Source organism: Eschscholzia californica, unplaced genomic scaffold (genome assembly GCF_041429995.1).
Source record: "Eschscholzia californica isolate CP2 unplaced genomic scaffold, dmEscCali1.0.p SCAF_1, whole genome shotgun sequence".
Classification (NCBI taxonomy): domain Eukaryota; kingdom Viridiplantae; phylum Streptophyta; class Magnoliopsida; order Ranunculales; family Papaveraceae; genus Eschscholzia; species Eschscholzia californica.
In genome coordinates, this window is record NW_028238198.1 from 7,988,855 (window position 1) to 8,013,962 (window position 25,108).

General features: G+C 36.3%; 4 protein-coding genes across 6 annotated transcripts; 3 read left to right on the forward strand and 1 right to left on the reverse strand.

The window, feature by feature from the left end:
- Window positions 1–707: 707 nt before the first annotated feature.
- On the forward strand, window positions 708–7,469 carry LOC147563787 (uncharacterized). 3 transcript variants are annotated; one of them, XM_086640614.1, is made up of 13 exons: window positions 708–1,114; window positions 1,640–1,689; window positions 2,006–2,274; window positions 2,366–2,440; window positions 2,783–2,841; window positions 2,927–3,062; window positions 3,684–3,783; window positions 3,989–4,055; window positions 4,743–4,841; window positions 5,030–5,119; window positions 5,883–6,037; window positions 6,748–6,849; window positions 6,982–7,469. In XM_086640614.1, exons 3-13 carry the CDS (start codon window positions 2,022–2,024, stop codon window positions 7,130–7,132), a joined length of 1,287 nt encoding a protein of 428 aa, XP_086496740.1. In that variant the 5' UTR covers window positions 708–1,114; window positions 1,640–1,689; window positions 2,006–2,021; the 3' UTR covers window positions 7,133–7,469. The 3 variants fall into 3 exon arrangements, with proteins under 3 accessions (XP_086496740.1, XP_086496748.1, XP_086496756.1); XM_086640622.1 differs by having other exon boundaries at window positions 3,687–3,783; XM_086640630.1 differs by lacking the exons at window positions 6,748–6,849; window positions 6,982–7,469 and having other exon boundaries at window positions 3,687–3,783; window positions 5,883–6,041.
- A 1,150-nt stretch (window positions 7,470–8,619) lies between these two features.
- Window positions 8,620–9,267, forward strand: LOC147563788 (kunitz trypsin inhibitor 5-like). The gene has a single exon (XM_086658924.1). It carries the CDS (start codon window positions 8,620–8,622, stop codon window positions 9,265–9,267), a length of 648 nt encoding a protein of 215 aa, XP_086515050.1.
- A 229-nt stretch (window positions 9,268–9,496) lies between these two features.
- LOC147563789 (uncharacterized) lies at window positions 9,497–17,646 on the reverse strand. Its single transcript, XM_086640606.1, has 11 exons — window positions 16,826–17,646; window positions 16,178–16,461; window positions 15,879–16,073; window positions 14,965–15,311; window positions 14,082–14,373; window positions 13,007–13,165; window positions 12,109–12,474; window positions 11,474–11,539; window positions 11,015–11,063; window positions 10,693–10,816; window positions 9,497–9,742 (listed from the first exon to the last, which is right to left on the reverse strand). The coding sequence occupies exons 1-11, from the start codon at window positions 17,388–17,390 to the stop codon at window positions 9,655–9,657; spliced, it is 2,535 nt and encodes an 844-aa protein (XP_086496732.1). The 5' UTR covers window positions 17,391–17,646; the 3' UTR covers window positions 9,497–9,654.
- A 2,811-nt stretch (window positions 17,647–20,457) lies between these two features.
- Window positions 20,458–25,108, forward strand: LOC147563790 (methionine aminopeptidase 2B-like). Its single transcript, XM_086640641.1, has 13 exons — window positions 20,458–20,702; window positions 21,178–21,335; window positions 22,008–22,080; window positions 22,385–22,421; window positions 22,522–22,629; window positions 22,823–22,922; window positions 23,088–23,233; window positions 23,313–23,404; window positions 23,667–23,761; window positions 24,040–24,136; window positions 24,240–24,383; window positions 24,466–24,683; window positions 24,773–25,108. The coding sequence occupies exons 2-13, from the start codon at window positions 21,228–21,230 to the stop codon at window positions 24,881–24,883; spliced, it is 1,329 nt and encodes a 442-aa protein (XP_086496767.1). The 5' UTR covers window positions 20,458–20,702; window positions 21,178–21,227; the 3' UTR covers window positions 24,884–25,108.

The window sequence follows — 25,108 nt, forward strand, 5'->3', positions numbered from 1 at the left end:
TTAACTGATTTTTATCTCCATTTTATCTATTGAATTGAAGATTGACATGTGCATTAAGTAGAGGTATTCTAGAGATCTCCATTAGAGATAAAACAAGAGTTTAGTCTACATTGACACTTTTATTAAGACTTTTTTTTTCCATTGACACTTAACAACTAGACTTCTAAAGTATTTGTTGGAGCATCTCATTAGAGATACTCTTAGAAGACTACTCCACTGAACAAACACACCTGTTATACAGCCATACAGGTGCAAATAAAAATACGTAAGATATTACTATAAACCTATATATAAGTGTTACATAAATTGGGGGCTCTTGGCCGCCGGGTCGGCTGGGCTCAAGACCAACCCTCATGATACTATGATAGTTGGTATAAGAATTTACAACAATTATAGGGTGTATAGTGATAAATGAATGAATAGAATGAAGAAAAATATCACATTGTCCCACCAATATTATGGTAGAATTTTGGTTGAGACACATGGTAGAACAAGATCTAGATAGACAATATTATGGAGTGACCATCTATCTACCCTAGCTCTCTGGCAAGATCATTTTCCCCAACGGTAAAATGAGAACATGTTACTTCACTATCATCAAAAGTAGATGTACTAGTATTTCCTGCTGGCTTCTTCAAATCTGACGTTTACATCTTACTTGCCCTAAACCTCAGGCAATATCAACCTCTTTTATAAATCTCTAGGTTAGATTTCGAAACTTACATAAATATATCTACGGTTATTATTTAATCTCATCTTTTACGTTTAATGATTCGTTGACAAAATAAAATTACCCCTTTGAAAAGCTTAATTAGGCGCCATTCGAACGCTACTATAAAAGTCGCCTCATATTAATTTCAGTCGTCCGACCTTTTCAATTCTTTACTTTCTCTCTCTACAATCTGGAAGAGGGTTATGAGATTCAATTGGTGAAAGGATTATCGAAATTCTAGGGTTTTAAAGTGTTTACATTGGTTTACACTTGAGTAAGAAGGTATCTGAATCTCTTAGGGTTTGGGAAGAAGTTTAGTTCAAAACTTGGAATGGATTCTGAAATTCACCTTTTGCTTAGAAGAATTGATGTTGAAATTTGATTCTAAGTGTTTCGGAGAAGGTAAGAATCGAATTAAATGGAAGTTCTTGTGATTTATTATGTGAATTACAGTAAAAAGATTGGTTCAATTGATCGATTTTAGTGAAGAAGAAATTCTACAAAAACCTCAACTGAGTATTGATTATGCCCTAGATTTCAGTTTTGATTGACTTGTTATGGATATCCCTTAATCGCCCTTTTGCGGCTGTTCAAAAGCTTTTACCTTTTTGTTATTTTTTTACAGCCAATCTTGTTATCTTAAGAGTAATTAAAAATAGAACCACTTTTGTTTGTTTTTTAATTACTTAATTTGGAAAAGCTTTAAGCTCTTCTTTTCGGCTTGAACTTCACTTTACCCTTACGTTTCTCTTCCAAAAAATTTGTCTCTTTTAGGATATCAATTTGGGAATTCCAACTTTTGATGATTTGGGTTTTGTGCCAGAAAGGAAATAACTTGAAATTGAATTAGATAGAAAGTCTGTGTAATGGTTTTCATGTGACTTGGTTGATCTGACTTTGAAGAGTTTGAACTTTTATTTTATGCAGGTGGTAACAGAAGGTTTGACGCTTAGGTGAAGCTTCTGAAAAAGAGAGAGGTAAGTTAGAAAGTCTTTTGTTGTAGTTTCTGTTGTTGGAAAAAAAATGCATTCTTTTGTATTTGTGTTTATGGGTTTTCTTGCTATGAGATACCCGTGAATTTATGACTTTCCTGTATAAGATTAGTTGGCATTTAATCAACTGATCCACCTCTTTATAGGTCATCTTACTGTAAAGGGTACTTCACCCGTGACCCGTCGTTGCCTGTTCTGAATCTCCAATTCTTATATTTCGAGATATGATTCATTTGTATGCAGTGTCTTAGGCCTGTAGTTTGTAATTGGATTTTTATGTCTGATTGATCTGTCTTGGCAGATACAAGTTCCAGAGTATGGGGTGCCTGTTATCTACACCAAAGGATATTGGTGGTGTTAGAAAAAGGCCTGGAAATGTCGGGGAAGTGGCTGTGTTTGTGCCTGGATTAAGGATTCCCAAGCCTATAGATTTCTCTCAGTCTCTTGCTGATAGTTTATCTAACAATATAGTTGAGCGCCTCTCTGCTCTTCGAACTCGAATAGTTGTTATGGCCGCCCAAGAAGCACCAAGAGCCACAAGAACCAGGAAAAGGACAGCTACTCAGCATGGTTTGTGATTTTATTAGTGAATCTTGTATTAAATTCAGAGTTAACTTCATATAATCATACTTAGTTAATTAGGTGGATGTTGTCCGTGCAGGAGGTTCAACGTTGTCTGATCTTCAGCATGCTCTTGAAGATTACTTACCAGTTCTTCTGGGTTTAGTTAAAGATGGTAATTAGATCTCCAATTGCACCGTGTATTGGTTGGTCCTATGATGTTTTTTCATTAAAGCCTTAAAGGGGTGATAGAAGATCTGTTTATATAATAAGGGGCTGGATGGAGGAAGAACAGAAAAGAGATTATATTGTTGATGTCCATCTCTTGAAAGAATAAATGGTTAATGCTGGTGCTTTTTTGTTGAAAAAGATACCTATTTGTTGAACTGTTATTCGACAATAGAAGTATAGAAGTCATATATATATATATATATATATATATATATATATATATATATGTCCTTATGTAATAAGCTATGTTTTTCATTGTTGATGATTACATTATTTTATTCTACAGGAAATCATTTACAGCATAAGGTACAATTTGTATGGGTTAACCAAGAGGATGGAGCAGAGGTGCGCATTTGTGTCTGGGTGCCATTATATGTTTTCGTAATCGTGAACTGTATCGATCTTGACTTTGATACTATTGTGTCTGCAGGAAACATCCATGCCAAATGCTTGGTATGAGGTACTGTCAGTTTTACACTTGATGGCCATGCTATCTTTGTCACAGGCAAATTTATTGCTTCTCCCTAAGACTACTGTTGATGGTTATCAGCCAAAAGTATCAGAAGGTTGGTATTTACTGCAAAACAACCTGCTGCAGATGGTTCTCCTAAACCTAATTTAGTGAATTTTGGTTAACATTTGCCAAATCTTGTGTTTGGAACCTATTCTTGTTACGCTTTACCCGATGTAGTCGATTGATGAAAACTTTTGTCTGGTCTATGATTTTGACAAAGGACTAAGAAAAGTACAAACACGGATTATCTTCTTTTGTAAGATGAAAATTTTGACCGACCGTTTATTTCAATTTTGATTGACTTCTTCTAGATATCCCTTAATCGTCCCTTTGCGGTTCTAAGCTTTTCTTTTTTGTTACTCTTTACAGCATCTTGGAACCTGTTATCTTAAGAATAATTAAAAGAAGAACCACTTTTGTTTGTTTTTTAACTTTCTTAATTTGGCAAATCTTGTGTTTGGAACTTATGTTTGTTACCTTTTGTCTTAAAAATACTTATTATTCTTCCCCACTTAATTTATTGGTTGAGTGAGATTTTTCCTGTCCAGTTAGTCTAACTGCTTGTCTAGTTTGCCTAATTAAGTATTGATTTGATTGTGCTTTTTAGTTTCCCTCTACCTTTTTCATGCTTTCGTATAATCCTACAACAAGTTCCTTTTTATATTCTTTATAGCAGATAGCAAACGGAAGTCGATCGATATCTTCTTAAAAGCAGCTGGTTATTTGGAATGTGCTGTCAGGAACGTTCTCCCCCAGTTGCCTCCTGATCTCAGGTTTGCAGATTACATTTACATTCCTCCTTGGCATTTACTTTCCCAACAAGAATACTTGATCCAAATAATTTGTGTTAGTGCCTTTTATATGGATGTTGTTTCGGAAGTTCGGAAAATTACATTCTTCATGCGTCACAAGAGGTTATACAGGTTTCATGTGTCAAACTCACCACTCTTTGTTGTACCAATTTTTTTTAAACTGTAGGAGAGTTCTTCCAGTGGACCTAGCAGAAGGAAATCTACGAGCACTTTCCTTACAAGCTCTAGGCCAGGTATTAGACTTTTTTATCACTCTTTTGTCTCTTTTCCATACTCTACATTTGCCATGCACCTTTTTATTTCTTTAACCCACCTTTCTCTGAGTTAATTAGAGGTTGGTTTGTTCACACTTACGGATAATGCTTGCGTATTTTCATATAATATTTTGGAAATGCAAGTTCTTAAGATGATTTTGAAGCATGTACTACAAAGTTTGTTATAGAATGGGTTTCCTCGAACAAATAAGAGAAAACTCTCACGTCACACAAATCATTCTTTTGGCATAGTGGTAGTTTCTTATCCATTTTCTATCAGTTTGAATATTAATAAGTTGCTTTATCTGATCTCCTTATATCTCCAGAACTTCTTTTGGTACAACCTGAAGGGAAAGAGCGAATGTAAGCAGTTATCTTTAGATTAATGGAGAAAATTTGCCACACATTACGTTCTATTATCAACTTTTATCCTCAAAAATTATTCCGAGCTGAGGATTGTCATGTTCCCATAGGATCCCTTTCTGTAGAAGACTTGATGTGAATCTGGAACTTTGTATCCCATCATAACCCATGCACGAGAAATTCTCTGCTGTTTAGAACAAAGAATTAACTGTTGCGTGTTGCCTTGGTCTTTGTTGACAAATTGTTTACACTTGGAAGCTCCTCCATTTTCTGACTAATGATTTTTAACCTCGTGTGATGAAGGGCGTTGATATTCAACTTGGGATGGCAATTGATAGTGCGAAGGCCACATTAGCAGTGAAAAGGCGTCTTGCTTGTGAGATGGTTAAATACTGGCACCAGGTATTGAGTTAATATTTACTATTCTTTATGGAAACTAGGTTCACTGTGTGGCGACCTTTTTATGGTGTAGTTCTGTCTACAGGTTGGCATATAATACTTGATACTTACAAATAACTTGCACCATGTCTCATTTGTTTTCAATAGAGAGACGTAGTCATTTAATGAAGAAATCCTTTTGCTGTATACAGGCTGAAGAAAATATTATCTCTCTTCCCTTAATAAATGGATGGGGAGAAAAACATCAGCTTTTTGTAAAGTGGAAACATGCTGAAGCTAAGGTATGTTAATTTAGTCTCCTGCTTTCTTTTATTTGTGGATTTCAATTCCATTTTACCACTCAATGAGTTCATCTATCTAAGAGGCACACCAAAGACATAAAATACTGTCTTGGTGTTTGCCAAAAAAAAAACATGATCAAGTGCTTTTATATTATCCGAAATTTGTGATTTTTATTCCTTTTCCTATTGTTGTTTTAAAGATACCACAAAACCTACCTCTATTGTGGTCTCTTGAGTACTTTCAAATTAAAGGTGGAGATTGTCAGTTAAAGTTGACATCCGGCGTAAGGGAGTAAAAGATGTGCTCAAACTAGATTGAACTCTGTTCTTCGAAAATCGTCTTGCATCGGTCCTGGATTCGTAATAGTCTTTTTAAGCATGTCTCTGAATAATCCAATGACTCTTTATGCCTTAGGTTGAATCTTTAAAGATGCATACTTATTTGAAAAATGGTAAGTGCTCCTTTTCTGGTACGCACTTATGTATGAAAGAACACTTCTACCCTGTAAAATTTTCTTCTCACATGTTAAAGGTACTTTAGTTTTATTAGTAGGTTGTACTAGTGCACGTAGGATATGACGATTATAATGGTTCCAGACCCAAAGAAGAATTACGTAAAAATGTGAATGCCGCGTATCATAAAGTATTTTTTTAATAACACAGGATTCTGAAAAACGACTACCGTTTTAATGGAAGCTTCTTCCATTTTATTCCTCTGGTCTTGTTTTAATGGCAGTTTTTTCCCATTATATTCTTTTTCCAGGCAGCAGCATATTATTACCACGGCTTAATCCTTGATGAGGGTAACACTGAGAAATCTCATGGGATGGCTGTAGCTGCTCTTCAAGCAGCAGAGGAGTTTCTCAAAGAAAGTAAAAAGTTCTGTGAAGCTTTCAACATGGCTCCACCTGTTTCGAGGTAGGCAATTCATCATAATCTATTACTATCTATAAAATCTATATTTGAATTTACGTTTTTAGTGAGTAATAATATTGTCCCCAACTCAAATTGAACCACAGCATGAATTCTACTTCCTATTACTTCTTTGAAATACTATTTCACTATCACACGATTTAATGTGGAATAGAAAAACAACAGTTACTTTGATTACCTCGATATTTGTTTCTAGTTGGCATTTAATATATTGCGGTGAACTTATGTCTGCGGTAATTAGTTAAATTTTTTCGTCTCCGTCAACACAATGTTTCTAGAATTTAGCATTCAACCGTGATAAGGGCATACCTCATTCTTTCTTACATTTCTAGTAAAGGTTTCCTCTATCTATGGGTAAAACTACAGCTTCTGGTCTTATTGGAGTAGTATTCTTAGTACCCAATTTGTCGTTCTAGTGTGAACGAATCTCTCGGCGTGTATAAACTGAAAACAGCTAAAAGTTCAGTCAATTATTAGAGCTAAAGCTAAGACCTGGTTAGCTACTAGCTAGATCCTGAAAGCTGCTTGGTGTACGTTCATTAGTACGGAGCGAGTAAATAAGATTATTTCTTAATTATTTAGGTGGAGTCTATACTTATTCATTCAAAACCTTAAATAAACAAAAACTCTTATGAACCTATAGATATTGGTTCTTTCTTTTTATTTTATTTTGAACTTGTTGTAAATAAATGCAGAAATCCACCCCTTTGGGGAACAATGAAATACCTCTCGGAAAAGATACCGAAAGACACTTCTAGCAAAGTGCGAATCAATCGGGATCTATATACTTCTGAAAAGTAAGGAATATTCCAGTTTGATGGTTTTTTTTTCTTTAAAATTCTTAGATAGGTTATATATCAATGTCTCAACTCTCAACAACTACTGCTAATAATGATATCACTCTTGGCCGGTTTGTTGGTTTGCTGCAGAATAATGGAGACTGCTCCGACATTGCCAGATTTTGCATTGGCACTGAAACCAGATGACTATCAGCTACCACCCGTCGATTCCTCATGGAGCGATGAAGACACGGCAAGGACACAATATGTTACCACTCAGCCTAGTCTTGGAAGAATTTGAAGTTATTTCAGACTCAAATACTCTCTAGGGAGATACAGGAAAATATCAACTCAAGTATGCAGAATGATCCGTCGAAAGAAAGATACAAAAATGTCCACTGTTAAATTCATGCACCATTAAGGTCTTATTTGTTTTCCTTTCGCTGTAATGTAATGTTTTTAGCATAAATTTTATAGCTTGTGTATTTGTTCGGATGAATGTTAGATACGTGTACATGTTTTTCGCGTAAATTATAGCTTGTGTATTTGTTCGGATGAGCGTTAGATCTGTGTACATGTTCTTCTTATTGTTTGATTGAGAAAAGAAATTAGCAACATCCGTTTATTTGATTAACGAATATAATCTGTCTGGATCATTCCATTAGGTACATTGGATCGTTCCCACCATCTCTTCTTCCACCAAAATCTCTTCATTTCTACGATTTCTTCGATTTCCTGTATATTTCTCTCCATTTCTTTTCTTTTACAAACAAAAATTAAATCAAGTTTGGGGGATGAAGGAAGGGTCGAGGGGATGAAGATGAAATGGTGGTGGAAGAAGGGATGATAAAATCTTCTCTATTTACAAATAAGGAGTCTGACAAAAAATGAATCTAGAATGGAAAATACATGTCATCTTTATGAGAACATTTTGATGAGTTTAGGACAGCCTGAAGACTTGGGCATTTTTAGAGAGTTTAGGACAGCCTGAAGACTTGGGCATTTTTATCGAAAAATTGTCGTTTATGAGAACATTTTGACGAGTTGGGCATTTTAGAGTCAAAATAAAATTAGCCCAAAATATACGTCTTGGTAACGGAAACAACTTTACACCCATCGTAAATTTATCATTGGATAACCTAACATGGAGTTGTGGTGAGAGAGAGAGGTCAATGGAGAGAGAGCATTAGAGAGTCCTGGAAGCCGGCCGGCTATCATGGGTGACGATGAACAAGAGAGAAAAGAGAGATGGACAAAACATACACTTTATCTTTTTTATTCCCTAATCCAACCACTTGCCAAGGAGGTCTGTAAATTAACATATAAACCTTGGGCCATGTAAATCTACAATTTCTGTTTCCATATTATGATCTGCGGCCAGACACCAGTATTGACATCCCCATCTCCCTCGCCAAATACAGTAGGATTTAATGTTGAGATTTTTACTAAAATAATAGATCAGAACTCGATCCAACGGCCTAAGATGAGGAAGATAACAAGAATCAAGGATCAGGGAGAGTCCATCATTTGAACTTTCCTCCAATCTCAGCCACCATTAGACAAGTTGACAATTGATGATCCATTCTCACATCCTTACCGTTTGTTTATTTGACCAACTAACTCTATTGGCCCATTTGTTTGACCAATATTTATATATGTATTTAGACCACGTTTCTCAAATCCCCAAACTCTATAAATACCAAATTCCTCTTCCTTCAATTCCCATCAAATTACTCTTATTCCATCCTTAATTAAACACAATTCCATAATCTTTCATATTTATCTATTATGAGGACTTCATGGCCTTTTCTTCTTTTCCTCTTTATCTTCGCTTTTTTGACAACTTCTCTGGTATTAGCCGTATCTGTACACGACTCAGACGGAAACGACATCTGTGCTGGAGTTAATTACAACATTGTCCCTTCTACAAGTGGTACTGGAGGGGGAGGAGTCACATTAGGAAACAACATATACAAAAATAGTACACTTTGTACACTCGACGTGACCCAAGAACTAACCGAGACATCAGAAGGTATCCAAGTTATATTTTCATCTGCTAAACCAGAGAAAGATGGGATTATAAGTTTATCTACTGATCTCAATATCGAGTATAATGTAGCAACTACATGCAAAACTTCACTCGTATGGCGTCTAGCAAATTTCGACCAATCGACTAAACAAACATTTATCACAACCGGAGGGTTGAAAGGTAACCCTGGGCCTCAAACATTGAGGAATTGGTTTAAGATAGAGAGAATAGATGGAGAGAAAGATGGTGTTTATAAGCTTGTGTATTGTCCATCGGTGTGTGAAATGTGCAGGCCAAATTGTAAGGACATGAGCATATATGTCGATAAAGATGGATGGAGGCGTTTGACTTTGTCTAGTGATGATGTTGCAGTCTTACCTCTCAAGGTTATCTTCACTAAGATGTAAATTAAAGAAACAAACTACTACCCATACTAATGTGTATAGTTTGAATTATTAATATGGTTTAAGAATAAGGATGTCTATATGTAAGCTCCATCCATAATTTAGTTGTTCGAAATAAGACAATGAAAGGTTGAAGGTTCGTGCTTGTTTTTTACTAAGAGTCTGAAATTTGGATACAAATATATTTATGTTTACTTCTAGCATATATTAATATATCTAATAAAACCAGATCTTAAAACAAGCCTTCTTTATTATATCATTCAAAGAAAAGGACTTAATGTTGTGCTAGATTGATCCATATCCTAATGAGATTAATTAGATGATAAATCTGAGGAGTTCTTCTGAATCTAAGAATAACTAGTACATGAAGTTAACAATTGTGTGTACCTATCATTCATTTCCAGAGCCATGGGGAATCATGTCCAATGCCTTGAGTAAGAAAGTGTAGATGAAAGCATCTTCTTGGAGCTTCTCAAACCTGCATCAGGAGATGACATAAATTGCATATGTAAAAAGCAGTAGATGTGAAAAATAAATTCTCTAAATAAACAAAACAAACTCTTGCTACCATTATATGATTTCTCGTAGGTCTAGCCGTCTAGTACTTGCTGGATTTGATATTTAAAATAAATTTTCACAACTTTCCATACAATTTTGGTTTATGCAAAAGGAACGGAAGATGCAAGATGATATAAAATATGGTCCAGAATTCTGATACATTTGAGAATATCTACGACGAATAATCTCAATTTCAGAGTTCTGATGTCAAAGGTGTGCTTACAAGTGTGCAGGCAGTGAGCTTATAAGGGGCTCACCCTTGTCAGGATTTCTTTGCACTTTGAGCGCTTACACGCCGAAACCAACGGGCAACGCTTAGTCGCCTCTGGTTGTGACTTCTCATAGTCTTCTTTTATGAAAAGTACGTTATTAGGTTTCTACATAGTACACACATTTTGTGGTATTTAGCACTCTCTTTTACACAAAAAAGAACAGATTGATTGACTTGATTTGAAGGTTTTTGTTCAACATTGATGGTTTGCTTGATACTTGTATGGAGATTACTTGTGAAAAAACTACTGTCATTCTTGAATCTTGAAAACATTGCTAGAGGCTCATATTCTAACTACTGGTTGGCTGACATGCATGTTCTATTATTCCCAGGAGGACAAGACGTACTACTTTTTTTTCTTTTTGTGACGTCCAAGCTCCAAGGAAAACTTTATTGTAGTGTATCTTGAAGACTTGAAGTAGCTGCAAATGTAGTGGGACTCTGGGAAGGGTCACTAAGGTTAGCTAAAGCATATTTAACACGAGACATTCAATATTTGATATGAGTATGCCATATTAATTTAGCCTTTTAGTTATTTACTTCTAAGAACAAATTATGCAAAACAACTAAAAAGTTTGAGATTCGGGAACCACTTTTACCTTCCTGACTTTGAGGAGTGTCCTGCACCAAATTCACACTGGAAAAGCAGCGTGTTGTTGTCGGTTTTCATTTCCCTCAATTTCGCCACAAACTTTGCAGGTTCAGAATATAAAACACGAGTATCTGTAGCATATCGAAAATAATAACAAAATACTAAAATATGAGAAACATATTTAATCAGTTCTTAATTTTTGTTCCAATTTCAGAACCGTTTAACCATTTAGGCCTTCCGTTTATTTTCCCATACAAATTATTTGCCAAGAATTTGAAGCAGGAATGACAACTTTTTATTTAAAATCATCTCTGAAAAAAAAAACTTACCATGTAGACCTGCAGTAATAAGAATGTTGGGGTAGTTTTGTGCCTTAACCTATCAAACAAATAAGACGATGGTCAGTCTTCAGCTTAAAAGTCACAAGGTATTACATATATATGCACAAAGGCACAAAATCGACTACATGAAATAAAGCAGTTGTTTCTATTGTCGAGTTTTTCCATAGGACTCTACGTCTGTAAGCGTGGCAATATCAGGGACCTTAGGTCGTCATCATGGCTCTTGTAATTTTAATTAGTGGATGAGTAGTGGATTTGTATATATTTTGTAGTTTTGCCGTTTTGGTGGTCATACCAAAATGTTGTTAAAAGAAATGACTCATCTACTGTTGAAATCTACTGATCATGCAAAACATTTAGGACATGAACGTAATGGCAATAATTAGCAATCATGCTTATTATGTGGGTGCTGATTCTGTAGAAGCCACAAAATAATCCAGTTCTTACATTATCAACAGGAGAATAAGATTTCATGTAGTGATAGAACTCTTCTTTCCGAGGATCACCCCATTCCTGCAGTTATCAGAGAGAAATCAGCAAGAATCAAACAATATAACCACAAATCAATCCTAAATTTCGGTAACTTCAGCAAGTATTTGAAAATGGGCAAGTCAACATGTGGGTAAGTGGATCGTATACCTGGCTTATAGGTACTTAACCTATAAGTGTCCTTGTATATGGTACACTACTACTAATCGCATATTTATTATTTACTTAATAAAGTCTCTCGAAAGGGCTGGATGGAAAATGCGGTATTGACTAAAGGATCTAGTTTTTTTTTTTGTGCCAAGTGACTGAGCTCCATTGGAATCAAATAGGTATTGCAAGGCAGATGGGTAACAAATGTCACGGGCAAGGCAGCGTGCATCGAGGGATACGAGCTCTGGTTCACTGAACTTCAAGAACTCTTGTAAGGAGAAAATTGATTTCCAGAAATGACGCAAATGGGTAAATCATGATTATCCAACAAATGGAGAATTTGTGGATGTTGCATAGCCATATACTGTACAATTGTCTTCAATTGACTGCTGTGCACCAAAATGGTCAAAATTTATGATTCTTAAAGACAGTTGAAGAATGACCTCATATTCGGCAGTTGTTAGAGGGATAGTTGGATCAAGCATTGTAGTCAGAACATCGACAAACGGAACTCCAGCTACGGCTGCCTTGAACAAATCAGGGCGCATGTTAAGAACAGCACCCATAAGCAAACCTCCAGCACTCCTTCCATTAATGCACAACTTTTCTTTTGAACAATATTTGTTCTCTATTAGATACTCAGCAGAGGCAATAAAGTCTGTGAAAGTATTCATTTTCTTCAAAAATTTCCCATTCTCGTACCACTTCCTTCCCATTTCACCTCCTCCACGAATGTGAGCTATTGCATAAATAAACCCTCTATCCAACAAAGACAGCCTCGATCCCTTGAAATATGGATCTATGCACACCTGTTTTTAGGTTCAAATCATTAGCACCAGTCAATTTAAAAAATACAAAGTCAAGAGAACAAAAAAGGTCAAGAAAAAAGTCATTGCGATAAACCACTAACGATGGAGTTGTTCTCTTGATCTCTTGTAGTATGCCAATATGAGGGTGTCAGAGATCATAAAATTGATTTGCTATGGATATAAAATTTTGTATTTGAAATTTTGAAGTGGCTAATTTTCAGTCAAGAAAAAAGTCATTGCGACAAACCACAAACGATGGAGTTGTTCTCTTGTAGTATGCCAGTATGAGGGTGTCAGAGATCATAAAATTGATTTGCTATGGATATTAAATTTTGTATTTAAAGTGGCTAATTTTCAGTCAAACTAGTTTGGATCCTTGGAGAAATAGAACGTAATTTTAACCAAATAAAACACAGATTAAATAGGAAGTAATTTTAAAGTTCTGATATTCACATTATAAGCACAGTAGCTAACACATCACAAGGTTAATTAATATTGTTATTATCTGAAAAAAGATACAGTTAGTTTTTACCTCATATGAGCCGTACCCATATAGAAGTAATGGATCAGAGCCATCGAGCTTCACGAGATTCTTATGATAAACAATTGATATAGGAACTTGAGTGCCATCTGAAGAAGTTGCCCATTTTCTCTCAGTAACGTAATTTGACGTGTCAAAACCTCCTAATACCTGGGTAAAGTGGTTAATGAATTAATAACATACAGTATACAGATAACAGATGGAATAGATAGAACCATTCAACACAAAATATTTCCGTTCGAGAATCGGTTGTAGTTCTTATGGAAAAAGAAATGGAACAGATAACCATCAAGAGAAATAATGCTTGGTTCAAATGGATGAATTATTTGGACCTCTATCAAAGCAGCTAGTACGAAACTAGGAAGGTGTTAGAGTTAATTGACTTTTAGTCAAAATTTTCTATTTATTTTAACTGGGTCAATAACTAATGAAACTTCCCGCTACTATATTTGTACACCACACAACCACACGACAGGATATTCTATGTCCAGCCAGGATAACTAACTAGTACTTGATATATGCTATACCCAGACAGAACAAATAACTAGTAGAAAAATCCAAATGCTAAGCATAAGTGACAAGACATAGCTGACCCGAGTTTCGTATCTATAAGTAAATATTGGTTTACACCTAAGAAGCATATCTGAAACTCGTTTAAAAGATAAAGCTTTTACATAAGCGTTCGTAGAAAAAGGTAGCCACATAGGCCTGTCATAGAAATAGTTTTCTCATAGCTAAGAGGTCAAGGAAAAATTCCTCCTCCTAATCGGTAGTCTAGCAGTGTTTAGTGATTAATTGACCGTCCCACTGGGCATGCCTGTGCTGCTGGAAAATTCAAATATGAACAATATTTAAAGAGACAAACAGAATTTATGACGGAAAGTCAGTAATGACAGACCCATAAGAAACGATAAGAAGTTGGCAAACACAGTAACCAGTATTGACAAACAAAAATGGCCCCAACATCAATCTGTTAGAATGAGCGTGAAAGGAAGTTTTAAGAGCGTACATATGATACATAACTGACAAGTATAAAAGATATAAATAAGGTTAATAAGTAACGTACTGTGTCAATCTTCTTCAACACAGAAACGCCAGTGTTCATGTCATAATCGTATACTGATTCAGGTGTTCTCATCGAACTGTAGTGAAACCGTAAAATGCTCGAAGCAAATTGTGAATCGGAGGGTTCAACTGAGTAAACGGAATCAATAAACTCCACCTTTCGGCCTCCATGTAGGATTTCAATTGGTTGCCCTTCGGGAGGAAGTCCATAAATAGTCACTTTAGGCAAACCACTTTCACGCTCAAATACAACAAGATGGTCGGTGAAAAGTTGCATGTCTTGTATGGTTACACTGTATATAATGCCCACTCTAGTGAGTTTTACATTAAACTGAAATGGAAGTATATCACAGACATAACTTGAAAGAATCTATATGAAACATTAGTAGAATCCGGTAGCACCCTAACTATTTATTATGATCTGCTAAAACACAATCAGTTCCTTTGATAATGGAAAATAATGGCATACATAGACGGAAGAACATCGAACTACTTATGTGATTCAGTCTATAATATAGGTTTTATTAGGCCCCTGCAACGTATTTCTTCACTCTCCCTTTTCTCGTAATGCATCTCCTGAGAGTGAATAGCATGAGACTATAAGACTCATTTTGTCTCAATTGTCAGGTGGAAGTTTCCAAATGTTGAGAACAAAGCAGCACAACTACTAATCAGATATCATCATCAACTATTAGATTATGAAGAATTTAGTTCATACGTAGATAAATTGAAATTCAAATCCAACAACCTCAAGTATAACACATATGTATATACCAATCCCAATCTACAACACGTATCAACACTAGCATGAAAGAAGTTATTCCAAACTCCTAGGTTCAAATGTATTAACTTTAAGACACTCTGAAGAAATAGAATGCTGTTACCTTTCCCTGTGAGGAAGTAGCAATGTCGTAGAAGATATATTATCTAATGGACACACGAGTAACTCTGAATTGAAAAACTCATCGCTTCTCCTTTTGATAAAGAAATGATTTCCGCGATGGCTGACTGATGTGTCAATGCCGTCTACACGAGATGTCAAAACCAGGAGCCTGTCTTCTTGCTTGGAAATGTCGAAGTAAAAGACAAACCGTGTATTTTTACTTTCAGATGCAACAAACAAAAATCTCTTGCTCTCGGAAGCTTGAAGATCAAGAGAGAACATATCATCCTTTTCATGATAAAGACAAACATCACTAGCTTGGTCAGATCCCAGCTTATGTAACCATACCTGTCAAAGCAGAAGGAATGTAAACAATCTATGGAACTACAAAAACCTTATGAGATCTGAGGAGTACTCATAAATCTGAACCTATTATATTATGTGTTGCTTGCAATGGCATGAAACTCTAATCATTGCCAAAGTTACAACTTAGCCGTTTAGTGTCCTTTCACTCTGAGATTTTGTTGTTCTTTTTAACCTTCTCAAGAACTTATATCATCGTTAGTGAGTAGTGAGAACAACTCACCATCAAGCCAATATGGCATGTTTTTCCTCATTAACAGTATCGTAAATGGAGACATTTTTGTTTTCACAATCATAGTATTATTTATCATTCACTGACAAGATAAAATGATAATCCCTCCATATGATCTTCCTCCGAACACAGTAAATGAGTAACATATAAGAAATACTCAGTAAAAAATACATGCCCTCAGTAGGTGCGGCATCAAAAGTAGGCCCAAGTTCGTTGCACGACTTAAAGTTTACATTTTGGATTTCAAGGTTCAATTTTATCCATATTGCAAAGGAAGATAAAACTAGCACCATTCTAGACATACTTTAAAGTAAGATTACCTTGTCTGGCCGAAGGATCTCATCCATTGTAATGTAAACTAGTGTTTCGTCACCAGCCCATTCAAGGTAGGATGTCAAACCCACCAAGGGCTTCCCAACAATATCTCCGGATTCTGCGTCGATGACATAAACAGTATAGATCTCATTTCCTTTGGTGTCTTCTGCATATGCTACCAACTTATTATTCGGACTCGCCTGGAAAAAAAATGGTACTGCTTAAAGGAATGAACTAAGAAGAGAAAGGAAAAAAGGACGATTGGGATTCTAGATATGTTATCTTGATCGAAAAATTTACTTACTTTGAAAGCTCTAATGCTATAATATTCATGTTCTTTTGCCTTGACATTTTCATCAAGGATGACATGCTCTTGAGGATCATTAGGTCCTGTTGGCATCGTATCATAAACAGAAGCAGGGTGTCCGCCATTGGGTATAAGGCGTCTACAATGCTGAACGTATTCCTTCCCTTCCAATGTTTTTTCGTAGTAGTAATACTGCCCTTTCCGTACAGGAGCAGAAACATCGTCTTCCTTAATTCTTCCTCTTATCTCAGCAAAAATCTTATCTTCAAACGATTTGGTCCCTAAACCAAAGTTCATAAAATATAAACATAACCCAACTTTTCTTTCTGAATGATACAAAAACCTTAATTGATCCTTTAAATGACCAAATAACAATGAGAATCACATGAAATTAAAAGGAAGAACTTTGTATGGAAAATCGACTCAGTAAAGAAGATCAAATAACAAGACAAACAACAAGCAACATTGGAAATTACAGAGAAGTAGAATTAAATAAACGAAATCGTACAGAAATCACATTCATCACTTAATATCATTCAAATCAGTACAGAAAACCAGCGGCATTAATGAAAAAAAGAAGAAGATCGGTGATAGATAGGTATACAAAAATGAAGCCCTAGAAGATAATGGATTACTATAATATACCTTGCATGATGAAATCAGTGTAAGAATTTTCTTGTTTGAGATGAGAAATAATTTCAGGATTAGAACGAGAATCATCACGAAGCCAGTAATAGTTATCGATTCTGACATCTCCAAACATCTCCATCTCGTGCTTCACCTTCTTTGCCACTGGAGGTGTCGTCATGGCTGCTGCTGTTACCGGTGAGAATGACGACGACGATGACGATGGTTTAGTAGAGATGGAAATTGAACGAGAAGAGGTTTTAGTAGATGAAGAAGAAGAAAGGAGAGGAAATGAGAAAAGAAGAAGTGAGGTTGTTGATAAAAGGAGACGTCTCGTCGGACTAATATTATTTCGAGGAAGACAAGAAAGGAGTGAGGGAAGACGAACGTAGCGGGAGGAGGAGGCCATCATCTCTCGTACGGCTTGGCACTTGGCAGGCACACTCTTGACCATAGTAGTACCTTCAAGGCAGCTAGCTGCTTTTGGTAGGCTTGTCAAATTTGTGAGCCAATAAATTTTTTTTCTTCCTCTCCGGCCACCGTCACCATTTCTCTCCTTATTCTGTGTATTTCCATTCCTCATCTCCTTCTACTACCACTTTTTTTTCTCTCTTCTCTTGTTCTCTCTTTATCTATTTCGACGAAGTGGATTTCCCCTTCGCCAGAATAAGTAGACAAAGGGAGGAAGAAGGACAAAGGAGAAGAAAGAAAGATTGGAGATCAAAAGTGTCACTCACGATGGCCGTTTGCAAACGCCTGTTATTGGAGTCGAGAAGGAACAATGGTGTGGGTTTGGGGAAGACAAATGCCACAAAAATTTACTTAAGATATTGTACTCTGAAAATTTTCTTGTGTTCCCCAAAGCAGTGCCCTTTTGTTTTTCATCTTCTTCCTTCACGAGATTTAATTGTAAAAATAAGGGTTATTTACCAAATGACCCCCAACTTTGTGACCAGCTTCCTGCCTGACCCCTACTTTAGCAATAATTCCCGTATGACCCCATTTTTTCGTTACCTTTAACTTTCCGTTACTCTCTCTACTCCATCTCATTTTCTCTCTCTGCCACATCATTTCAACACGCCACGTCATCGTCTTCACCGACAGGGGTCGCCGGCCGGCCAAATTTCCGGCCGACGACCTTCAAACTTTTTTTCTCTCTCTCTAAAAAACAATTTTTTTTTATTCCTCTCTCTCTCTCTAGAACAAATCTAGAGAGAGGGAGGGTTGGTCTGTTCGTGATGAAAAGAACCCGAACAGACCTCTGTTCGTGATGAACAGATTCATCACAAATAGAGATCTGTTCGTGATGAATCCTCTCTCTAGATTTGTTCTAGAGAGAGAGAGGAATGAAAAAAAAAGTTTTTTTTAAAGAGAGAGGAAAAAAATGTTTGAAGGTCACCAGCCGGAAATTTGGTCGGTCGGCGACCCCTGTTGGTGAAGACGATGATGTGGCGTGTTGAAATGATGTGGCAGAGAGAGAAAATGAGATGGAGGAGAGGTAACGGAAAGTTAAAAATAACGGAAAAAGGGGGTCATACGGGAATTATTGCTAAAGTAGGGGGCCAGGCAGGAAGCTGGTCACAAAGTTGGGGGGTTTGGGAAATAACCCTAAAAATAATTCGACACCCTGGATATTAGAAGAAGAGAGCTCTAATTTCTCCCCTCAAACCCGAGTTCTTCGCTGAATTTGAGCCCTCTTCTTGAAACCCTAGATTTAGGGGAAGAAAACCCTATATTGAGTCAAATTTGAAAGCGAGAGATGACTGAGAGACAATGAAAGATGATTAAGATAAGAGAAAGCGAAACTTTCTTGAGAAAGAGACGAAGATTCGGGTGACAAGTTGCTTTAGAGAGACAGACGAGGTCGAGCGACGAGTTTCAGAGAGGATCAAGCGGCGACTTGTAGAGGAGACAAATGCAACAAGTTGCAGAGGGTCAAAGTGAAGATTTCAGAGAGGACCAAACAACAAGTTTCACAACGACGAGTTTCAGAGAGGATTAAACGACGACTCACAAAGGAGACAAATGCAACAAGTTGTAGAGGGTCAAAGCGAAGATTTCAAAGAGGATCAAACAACAAGTTTCGAAGAAGATCGAACATCGAGTTTCAAGAGATCAAACAACGACTTAAAAAGAGAGGCACAAGCGATGACTAACACCGAGAACTAAAGAGAGAGTGATGGAGAAAAAAGATAAAAGTTGAATTCAAGAGAGACGACTTATGGGAGATGACACGAAAGAGATAAAGTCGAGTTTAACAAACGAGAGAGTTGATAGAAAAAGATATAACGAAAGTCGGGTTGAGTGTGATAGTCTCACATCTCTCGCGATAATGTTCGGAGCGCGGGCTATACGTGTACGCTCAAGCTTGAGAAGTGCGCGAGGCCTTTTGGGCAAGCTTGTAGAGTCTAACAAAATCTCATATATGTGAGCTTGGGTATGAGGTGTCAGTACAGAGGCAATATCGTTAACTACTAAAGCTTGGGGGCGTCATAGGGTGACACCAGAGTCGAAGATGACTCTTCAGTAATGGTGGTGGATTGTGATAGACTGGAATCGCTTGCGAGTGTGTTCAAAGGCTAAGCTATAAGTGTATGCTTAAGTTTGCTTTTAGGGTGTGCGCCTAGAGTATTTGTCGAGAAAAAAAAACCCGTACCGGTGGCCTTGGGATGTCGAAAGCGAGACCAATATTGTTAATTAATTGCTAGAACTTGGGGCATCACACATAACTAAGGGAAATTTGTGAGAAGAGAGACAAACCATTTTGAGTGTATGAGAGACACTCGAAGGAGAGAGAGCGCAAATTCTTGAGAAATAAAGGGAAATTTGTTCTCACATAGAGAAGATGGTAAACTATTCTCTATTGAAAGTGGAGAAACATTCCACCATGAGAACGGTGGGTGACTTGGGGAAATATAAAAAGTATCTGAGGTGCAAAATTCTGAAGGGTGTAAATTTTTTTTTGCCAAACACAACCTCCCAAAAATTTCTCTCTCGCCATAAAGCAAAACCCTAGATTCTGTCCAATTTGTTTGGGTTAAATCACTTTCCGGCTCCTTCAACTTCATAACCCCTAGAAATTTCTGCTCGATGATACCCATACTATTCGTGTTATTCTAATATCACTTGTCTGCTCCTTTAATATTCCGGCGAGGCTTTCACGAAATCCCCTAGTTTCATACATATTAAAAGGTTCTTGTTTTATCCTTGTTCACTCTTTGGAGTTAGTTTTTTTGCTTCATTTTGGTAGAAATAATCAAGTTTTTTTTTTAGTCTAATTTAAGATGTTATTTAATCTCTGTTAAAATTTGGAGGATCAGTCCTAGATATCCCTAGCAGCAAGGTACAAACTCCCTTTGACGAATAATGTGATTCTAGATGGAACCATTATGTAGAAAGATAAATTTTTTGGACGAAAGAAGAAAAGAGATAGAGAGAGAGAGAGGAAGAGAAGACGAACTAGGCTGTGAAGATCGTCAGCGTCAATGGTGGAGGTCGCAGGGATATTTGATGGAGGAAGAAGAAGCTGAAAAGTTGAAGTGTTTGGAGGAAATAACGAATTCCAAAAATGTTTTATTTCCACCCAAAACTTTGTATCCTAGATAATTTCTTTATTTTGCCCAAATCACCCACCAATGAGAAAAGGTTTTAACATCATTTTGGTGAAACCAAAAAGGTGAAAATTATTTTAACCAAACAGGCCCTTAACAAAAAAAGACTACGTTACTTTTGAAGGGTATTTTCGTAATTAGGGAAGATTTTGCGTTTACCTGTTATTCCAGTAGTCAGTAGAGGTGTTCTTAAACCTTGCTTCTTCCTCCCCACACGAATAGATTCAATCAGTAGTCACCACGACGAGAAGCTGCAACTCCAATCTCTCTCTTCAAACCAGGAGGTAACACAACTCTCTCTCTCTCTAGATTTACCCCTTTCCTTTGTTTATTTAGCTTTGGTGTTCTTGATTCTATTTAGTTTCTAGGGTTTGATCATTTACCCAAACATTTATTTGTCCATCTTCGGCTCACAACCTGATGGAATAATAACAAAAGAGTCAGTCTAACTGGATAAAGATTCAAGCTTTATGTGATTCCATTATGTATTTCTTTAATATAATGAATCAAATATTATATCCAAAGGGTTTTATGTCACCTGGGTATTCCATATTGTCAAATATGATAATGGGGTTGATGAATCTTACCTGTTTAGACTCTCGATGAACAAGGTGAGAATTAGGTTTTGGACGCTTAGGTTTATCTGTGATAATGTGTTGTCTTTTATGACCATGAAATGAAATGAATTGAACTGTTTGCTCTATAGAACACAAGGTCTGTGAAAAATTACTAGTTTTACTTGCATTTATCATATGTTAGGAGAAAAGTAAAGGAAGGCGATAGGAAGGAAAGAAAGAAAAGAAGATACAATGGTTGGGAGTGAGGCCAACGCTCAAGCCGTTGTGGTAGAAGAAAATGTTGGGGTTTCTGCACAATTGGAAAAATTGCACCTTGAACAACAAGCTAATCTTGCCTCGGTAAGTTGGTACGAATTGTTGTATTTTCACGTACTTTTAACATGAAAAGCTAGTAGTGGGTGAGAATTGGTTCATTTAGTAACACTTTCTTCAGAGGATATCTGAGATGTTTGGTTTGAATTTGCAACCTTAAAATCGTGGGCTTATCAATTTTTTATAAAGGGAAAACAGTACAGAATAGAACTTGTCAAAGTTCATACTAACATCCATACCCGAGAAAGAATTATAGCGTGTTAGTTTAATAGTATCATAAGGGAAGCATTTTGACGGAGCTTTTAAACTAATGTATTATTTATGAGAAAATTATCTATGCTCAACAATTTATCCTCTTCATCGTGCATACATTACATGAACCATGGTAGTTTGCTTTAAATGTATTCCATACAAATAAAGAACTGTTTCGCTTATTTTTCGTACTTTTATGTGAGTTTCGAAATAGTGAAGAAGTAGTGGCTGTGTTTCATGAAACTGGGGTGTGAGCAAGTTCAGTATCCCAGCTTTACCTTTTACGATATCTATAAAACTATATTGCATATGATTCGAGGTCTCAGGTGTCTTTTGCAATCACATTGGTGTCTTTTAGTTGCTTTATGAAGTAAGCATATGTATGATTTCCAATACCTGCCGACTACTTTATGTAAACAAATATTTAAACTATGTGAAATTTTGCAGTCAGCAGATGTCAATGGTAAGGCACCTATTGAGAAGGATGATGACGGTGCCGAAGGAGATGGTCCAGCATTAGGTGAATCACACGATCAAACTTGAATTTTCTTGTGTTTTAGTTATCTTCATTGCTTTTCCTTTTCTCCTTTCCCCATCTCTCTCTCTAGTATGTGTTTGTGTATATATATATATATATATATATATGTATAAAACATACACCAAAAGAAAAGTATCTTTCTGCTCACCCCAGTTTTATGAGCATAACTATTAAGAATAAGTATAACAGTTGGAAAATTCAATAGAGTGTTGTCCTCCCTCAAAATATTCTTATCTTTATGATTTGTCTAATACTTGTTTTCTTAATATATGGGTATCTTTTTCAGAAGCTGCAAAGAAGAAAAAGAAAAAAAATAAAAGCAAGTAAGAACCCATTTCTTTTGTTGGTTATTACCTTATATTCTGTTATTCAAACTTTCTATGATGTGGTACAAGATACTTAAAGATTCAGAATCATTTGCAGGAAGAAGAAAGAACCTCTTCAGCAGACTGATCCTCCCTCAATCCCTGTTGTTGATCTTTTTCCTTCTGGAGAGTTTCCTGAAGGTGAAATTCAACAGTACAAAGATGAGTAAGTGGAACCCAAGTATGAGCTTATATATTTGAGAAATATAGGTAACTTTTTGTCCCATTTAGTTGGTCAAGAATATCTTATTTCTGCAACGTAACTGAATGTAACATCTCCTGTTAATGAATTACTCTTTCCTGTTTGAATGTCCTAATCTTCTGTTGCTTATTTTTTTTCGTGATGGTTTGCCATTTAGTAATCTGTGGAGGACTACATCTGAAGAGAAGAGGGAACTGGAGCGCCTTGAAAAACCCATCTATAATTCCGTTCGCCAGGCAGCTGAAGTTCATCGACAGGTGGATATTAAATTTTATCTCACAAGTCAAAACTTCACATGAGAACAAATGTGTACACCTATTATCTGTTTTGTTCTCATCAACCATTGATTAATTTGTTGCCGAGTTTTTTTTTAATGTTGTACAATAACAGAAACATTGCCAATCTCTCTTTTATTTCATCAGGTTCGAAAATATATTAGGAGTATCTTAAAGCCCGGAATGTTAATGATTGATTTGTGCGAAACCTTGGAGAATACAGTTCGTAAGTTGATATCTGAGAATGGTCTGCAAGCAGGCATTGCGTTCCCTACAGGATGCTCATTAAACTGGTAATGGCTTTTCCATTCACACAAACCAATAATTCCTGATCGAGTTTCAAGCTGAATGACGGTGATATTGTTATTCCAGGGTTGCAGCTCACTGGACACCCAATTCTGGTGATAAGACAGTACTTCAGTATGATGACGTTATGAAGTTGGATTTTGGTACTCAAATCGATGGTATTACCCGCACCTCTCTACTAGTTTTCACAATCAGTGTTTGATTATCAGTTCTGGACTAGTTGAGTTGGTTGAAAGAACAGGGCAGGGCCGTAGGAGGAATTAGAAATAGTTTTTTTGTAGGTGCCTACCACACCATACTGTGACCATAGGAGTTCCATGCAGAACTATAATAGTATCATACACGACTAGTATGCCATGTCGTCTTCCTATTTAATGAGTATATGAACTGGGATTTGATATTTTATTTTTAATTTTTCAGGACATATAGTGGATTGTGCATTTACTCACACATTCAATCCTATGTATGATCCACTTCTTGAGGCGACACGAGAGGCAACAAATACTGGAGTCAAGGTACTTCTTTTGCCATATTTTTGTCTCCTTGATGGGTGTTTTACTTATCATTTGTAGTTTCTTTTTAGTTTGTGGGTTTATTGTTTCCTGTTTTAGTTACGTAGTTTGAAAATTCCCTCTTAATCCGTCAACTTCTTTTGAAGTTCCACTGTCAAGTTCTTTATCAATTATCCTCAGTGACGGTAAAATAAGTTGTCGAAGTATGTTCTGCTACAAATCAATATTCACATGCTATTTTTTTTACCGCTTTCTTACTCTTTTGACATTCATTTGTTTAGGAAGCTGGAATAGATGTACGCCTTTGTGATATTGGTGCTGCAATCCAAGAGGTCATGGAGTCGTATGAGGTTGAAATCAATGGGAAGACGTTCCAAGGTATGTTTGCTCCAGTAAGACAATGGTGGTAGCTGAACTAGGTTTCTCACTTTCTCTTGCTCCTATTTTTATCTGACATTGTGATTCTATATTTATGTTGCAGTGAAAAGCATTCGAAACTTGAACGGACATAGCATAGGAAGTTATCAGATTCATGCTGGTAAATCTGTCCCCATTGTTAAAGGAGGGGAACAGACAAAAATGGAGGAAGGCGAATTCTTCGCAATTGAAACTTTTGGATCGACAGGTAACCTTTATTCTCTCGAATAACAACATTTCGAAAACCCAAAATTTGTATTAAATTTTCCTACGTAAATGTCTAATTTCAGGTAAAGGTTATGTTAGAGAAGATCTAGAGTGCAGTCACTACATGAAAAATTTCGATGCTGGACGCGTACCATTAAGACTCCCTCGAGCGAAACAACTACTTGCAACAATCAACAAAAATTTCTCAACATTAGCCTTTTGCAGACGTTATTTAGATCGCATTGGGGAGACGAAATATTTGATGGCGTTAAAAAACTTGTGTGACACTGGTGTTGTTCAGGTATTATTATGACTAAATTAAATTGAACTGCAACTTTTCATATAATTTAACAATTGGAATTGAACATCGATTTTTTTCTTTAATGACAGCCATACCCTCCTCTATGCGATATCAAGGGCAGCTATGTATCCCAGTTTGAGCATACCATATTACTTCGTCCAACTTGCAAAGAAGTCATATCCAGAGGGGATGATTATTAATCTCATGTCTAGGGTTTGTGAGGCGAATTTCGAAACACAAGTTGACTTGGTAGTTATGTTAAGTTTAATATTTTCTTTGGTTTTTTTTTGTTGTAGTCTTATACAAGTAAGATTTGGTAAAACTGAATTCTGAGTTGAGTGTTTAACTCCAAGATCTTGAAATATTGAAGTTTTGGCTGCTAAAAAGGCAGTTGAATAGTTTAGCAGATTTTGATACTTCCGTTC

Coding starts and splice junctions, on each gene's coding strand:
- LOC147563789 (XM_086640606.1), bottom strand. CDS start 17,390: ATGAGGAATGGAAATACACAGAATAAGGAGAGAAATGGTGACGGTGGC. Junction 16,074..16,177: donor ATAGCATTAGAGCTTTCAAA/GTAAGTAAATTT, acceptor TTTTTTTTCCAG/GCGAGTCCGAATAATAAGTT. Junction 13,166..14,081: donor TGTTGAAGAAGATTGACACA/GTACGTTACTTA, acceptor CACTTTACCCAG/GTATTAGGAGGTTTTGACAC.
- LOC147563788 (XM_086658924.1), top strand. CDS start 8,620: ATGAGGACTTCATGGCCTTTTCTTCTTTTCCTCTTTATCTTCGCTTTT.
- LOC147563787 (XM_086640614.1), top strand. CDS start 2,022: ATGGGGTGCCTGTTATCTACACCAAAGGATATTGGTGGTGTTAGAAAA. Junction 2,275..2,365: donor AAGGACAGCTACTCAGCATG/GTTTGTGATTTT, acceptor TTGTCCGTGCAG/GAGGTTCAACGTTGTCTGAT. Junction 6,850..6,981: donor GATCTATATACTTCTGAAAA/GTAAGGAATATT, acceptor GGTTTGCTGCAG/AATAATGGAGACTGCTCCGA.
- LOC147563790 (XM_086640641.1), top strand. CDS start 21,228: ATGGTTGGGAGTGAGGCCAACGCTCAAGCCGTTGTGGTAGAAGAAAAT. Junction 23,234..23,312: donor ACAGGATGCTCATTAAACTG/GTAATGGCTTTT, acceptor TTGTTATTCCAG/GGTTGCAGCTCACTGGACAC. Junction 24,137..24,239: donor CAATGGGAAGACGTTCCAAG/GTATGTTTGCTC, acceptor TTTATGTTGCAG/TGAAAAGCATTCGAAACTTG.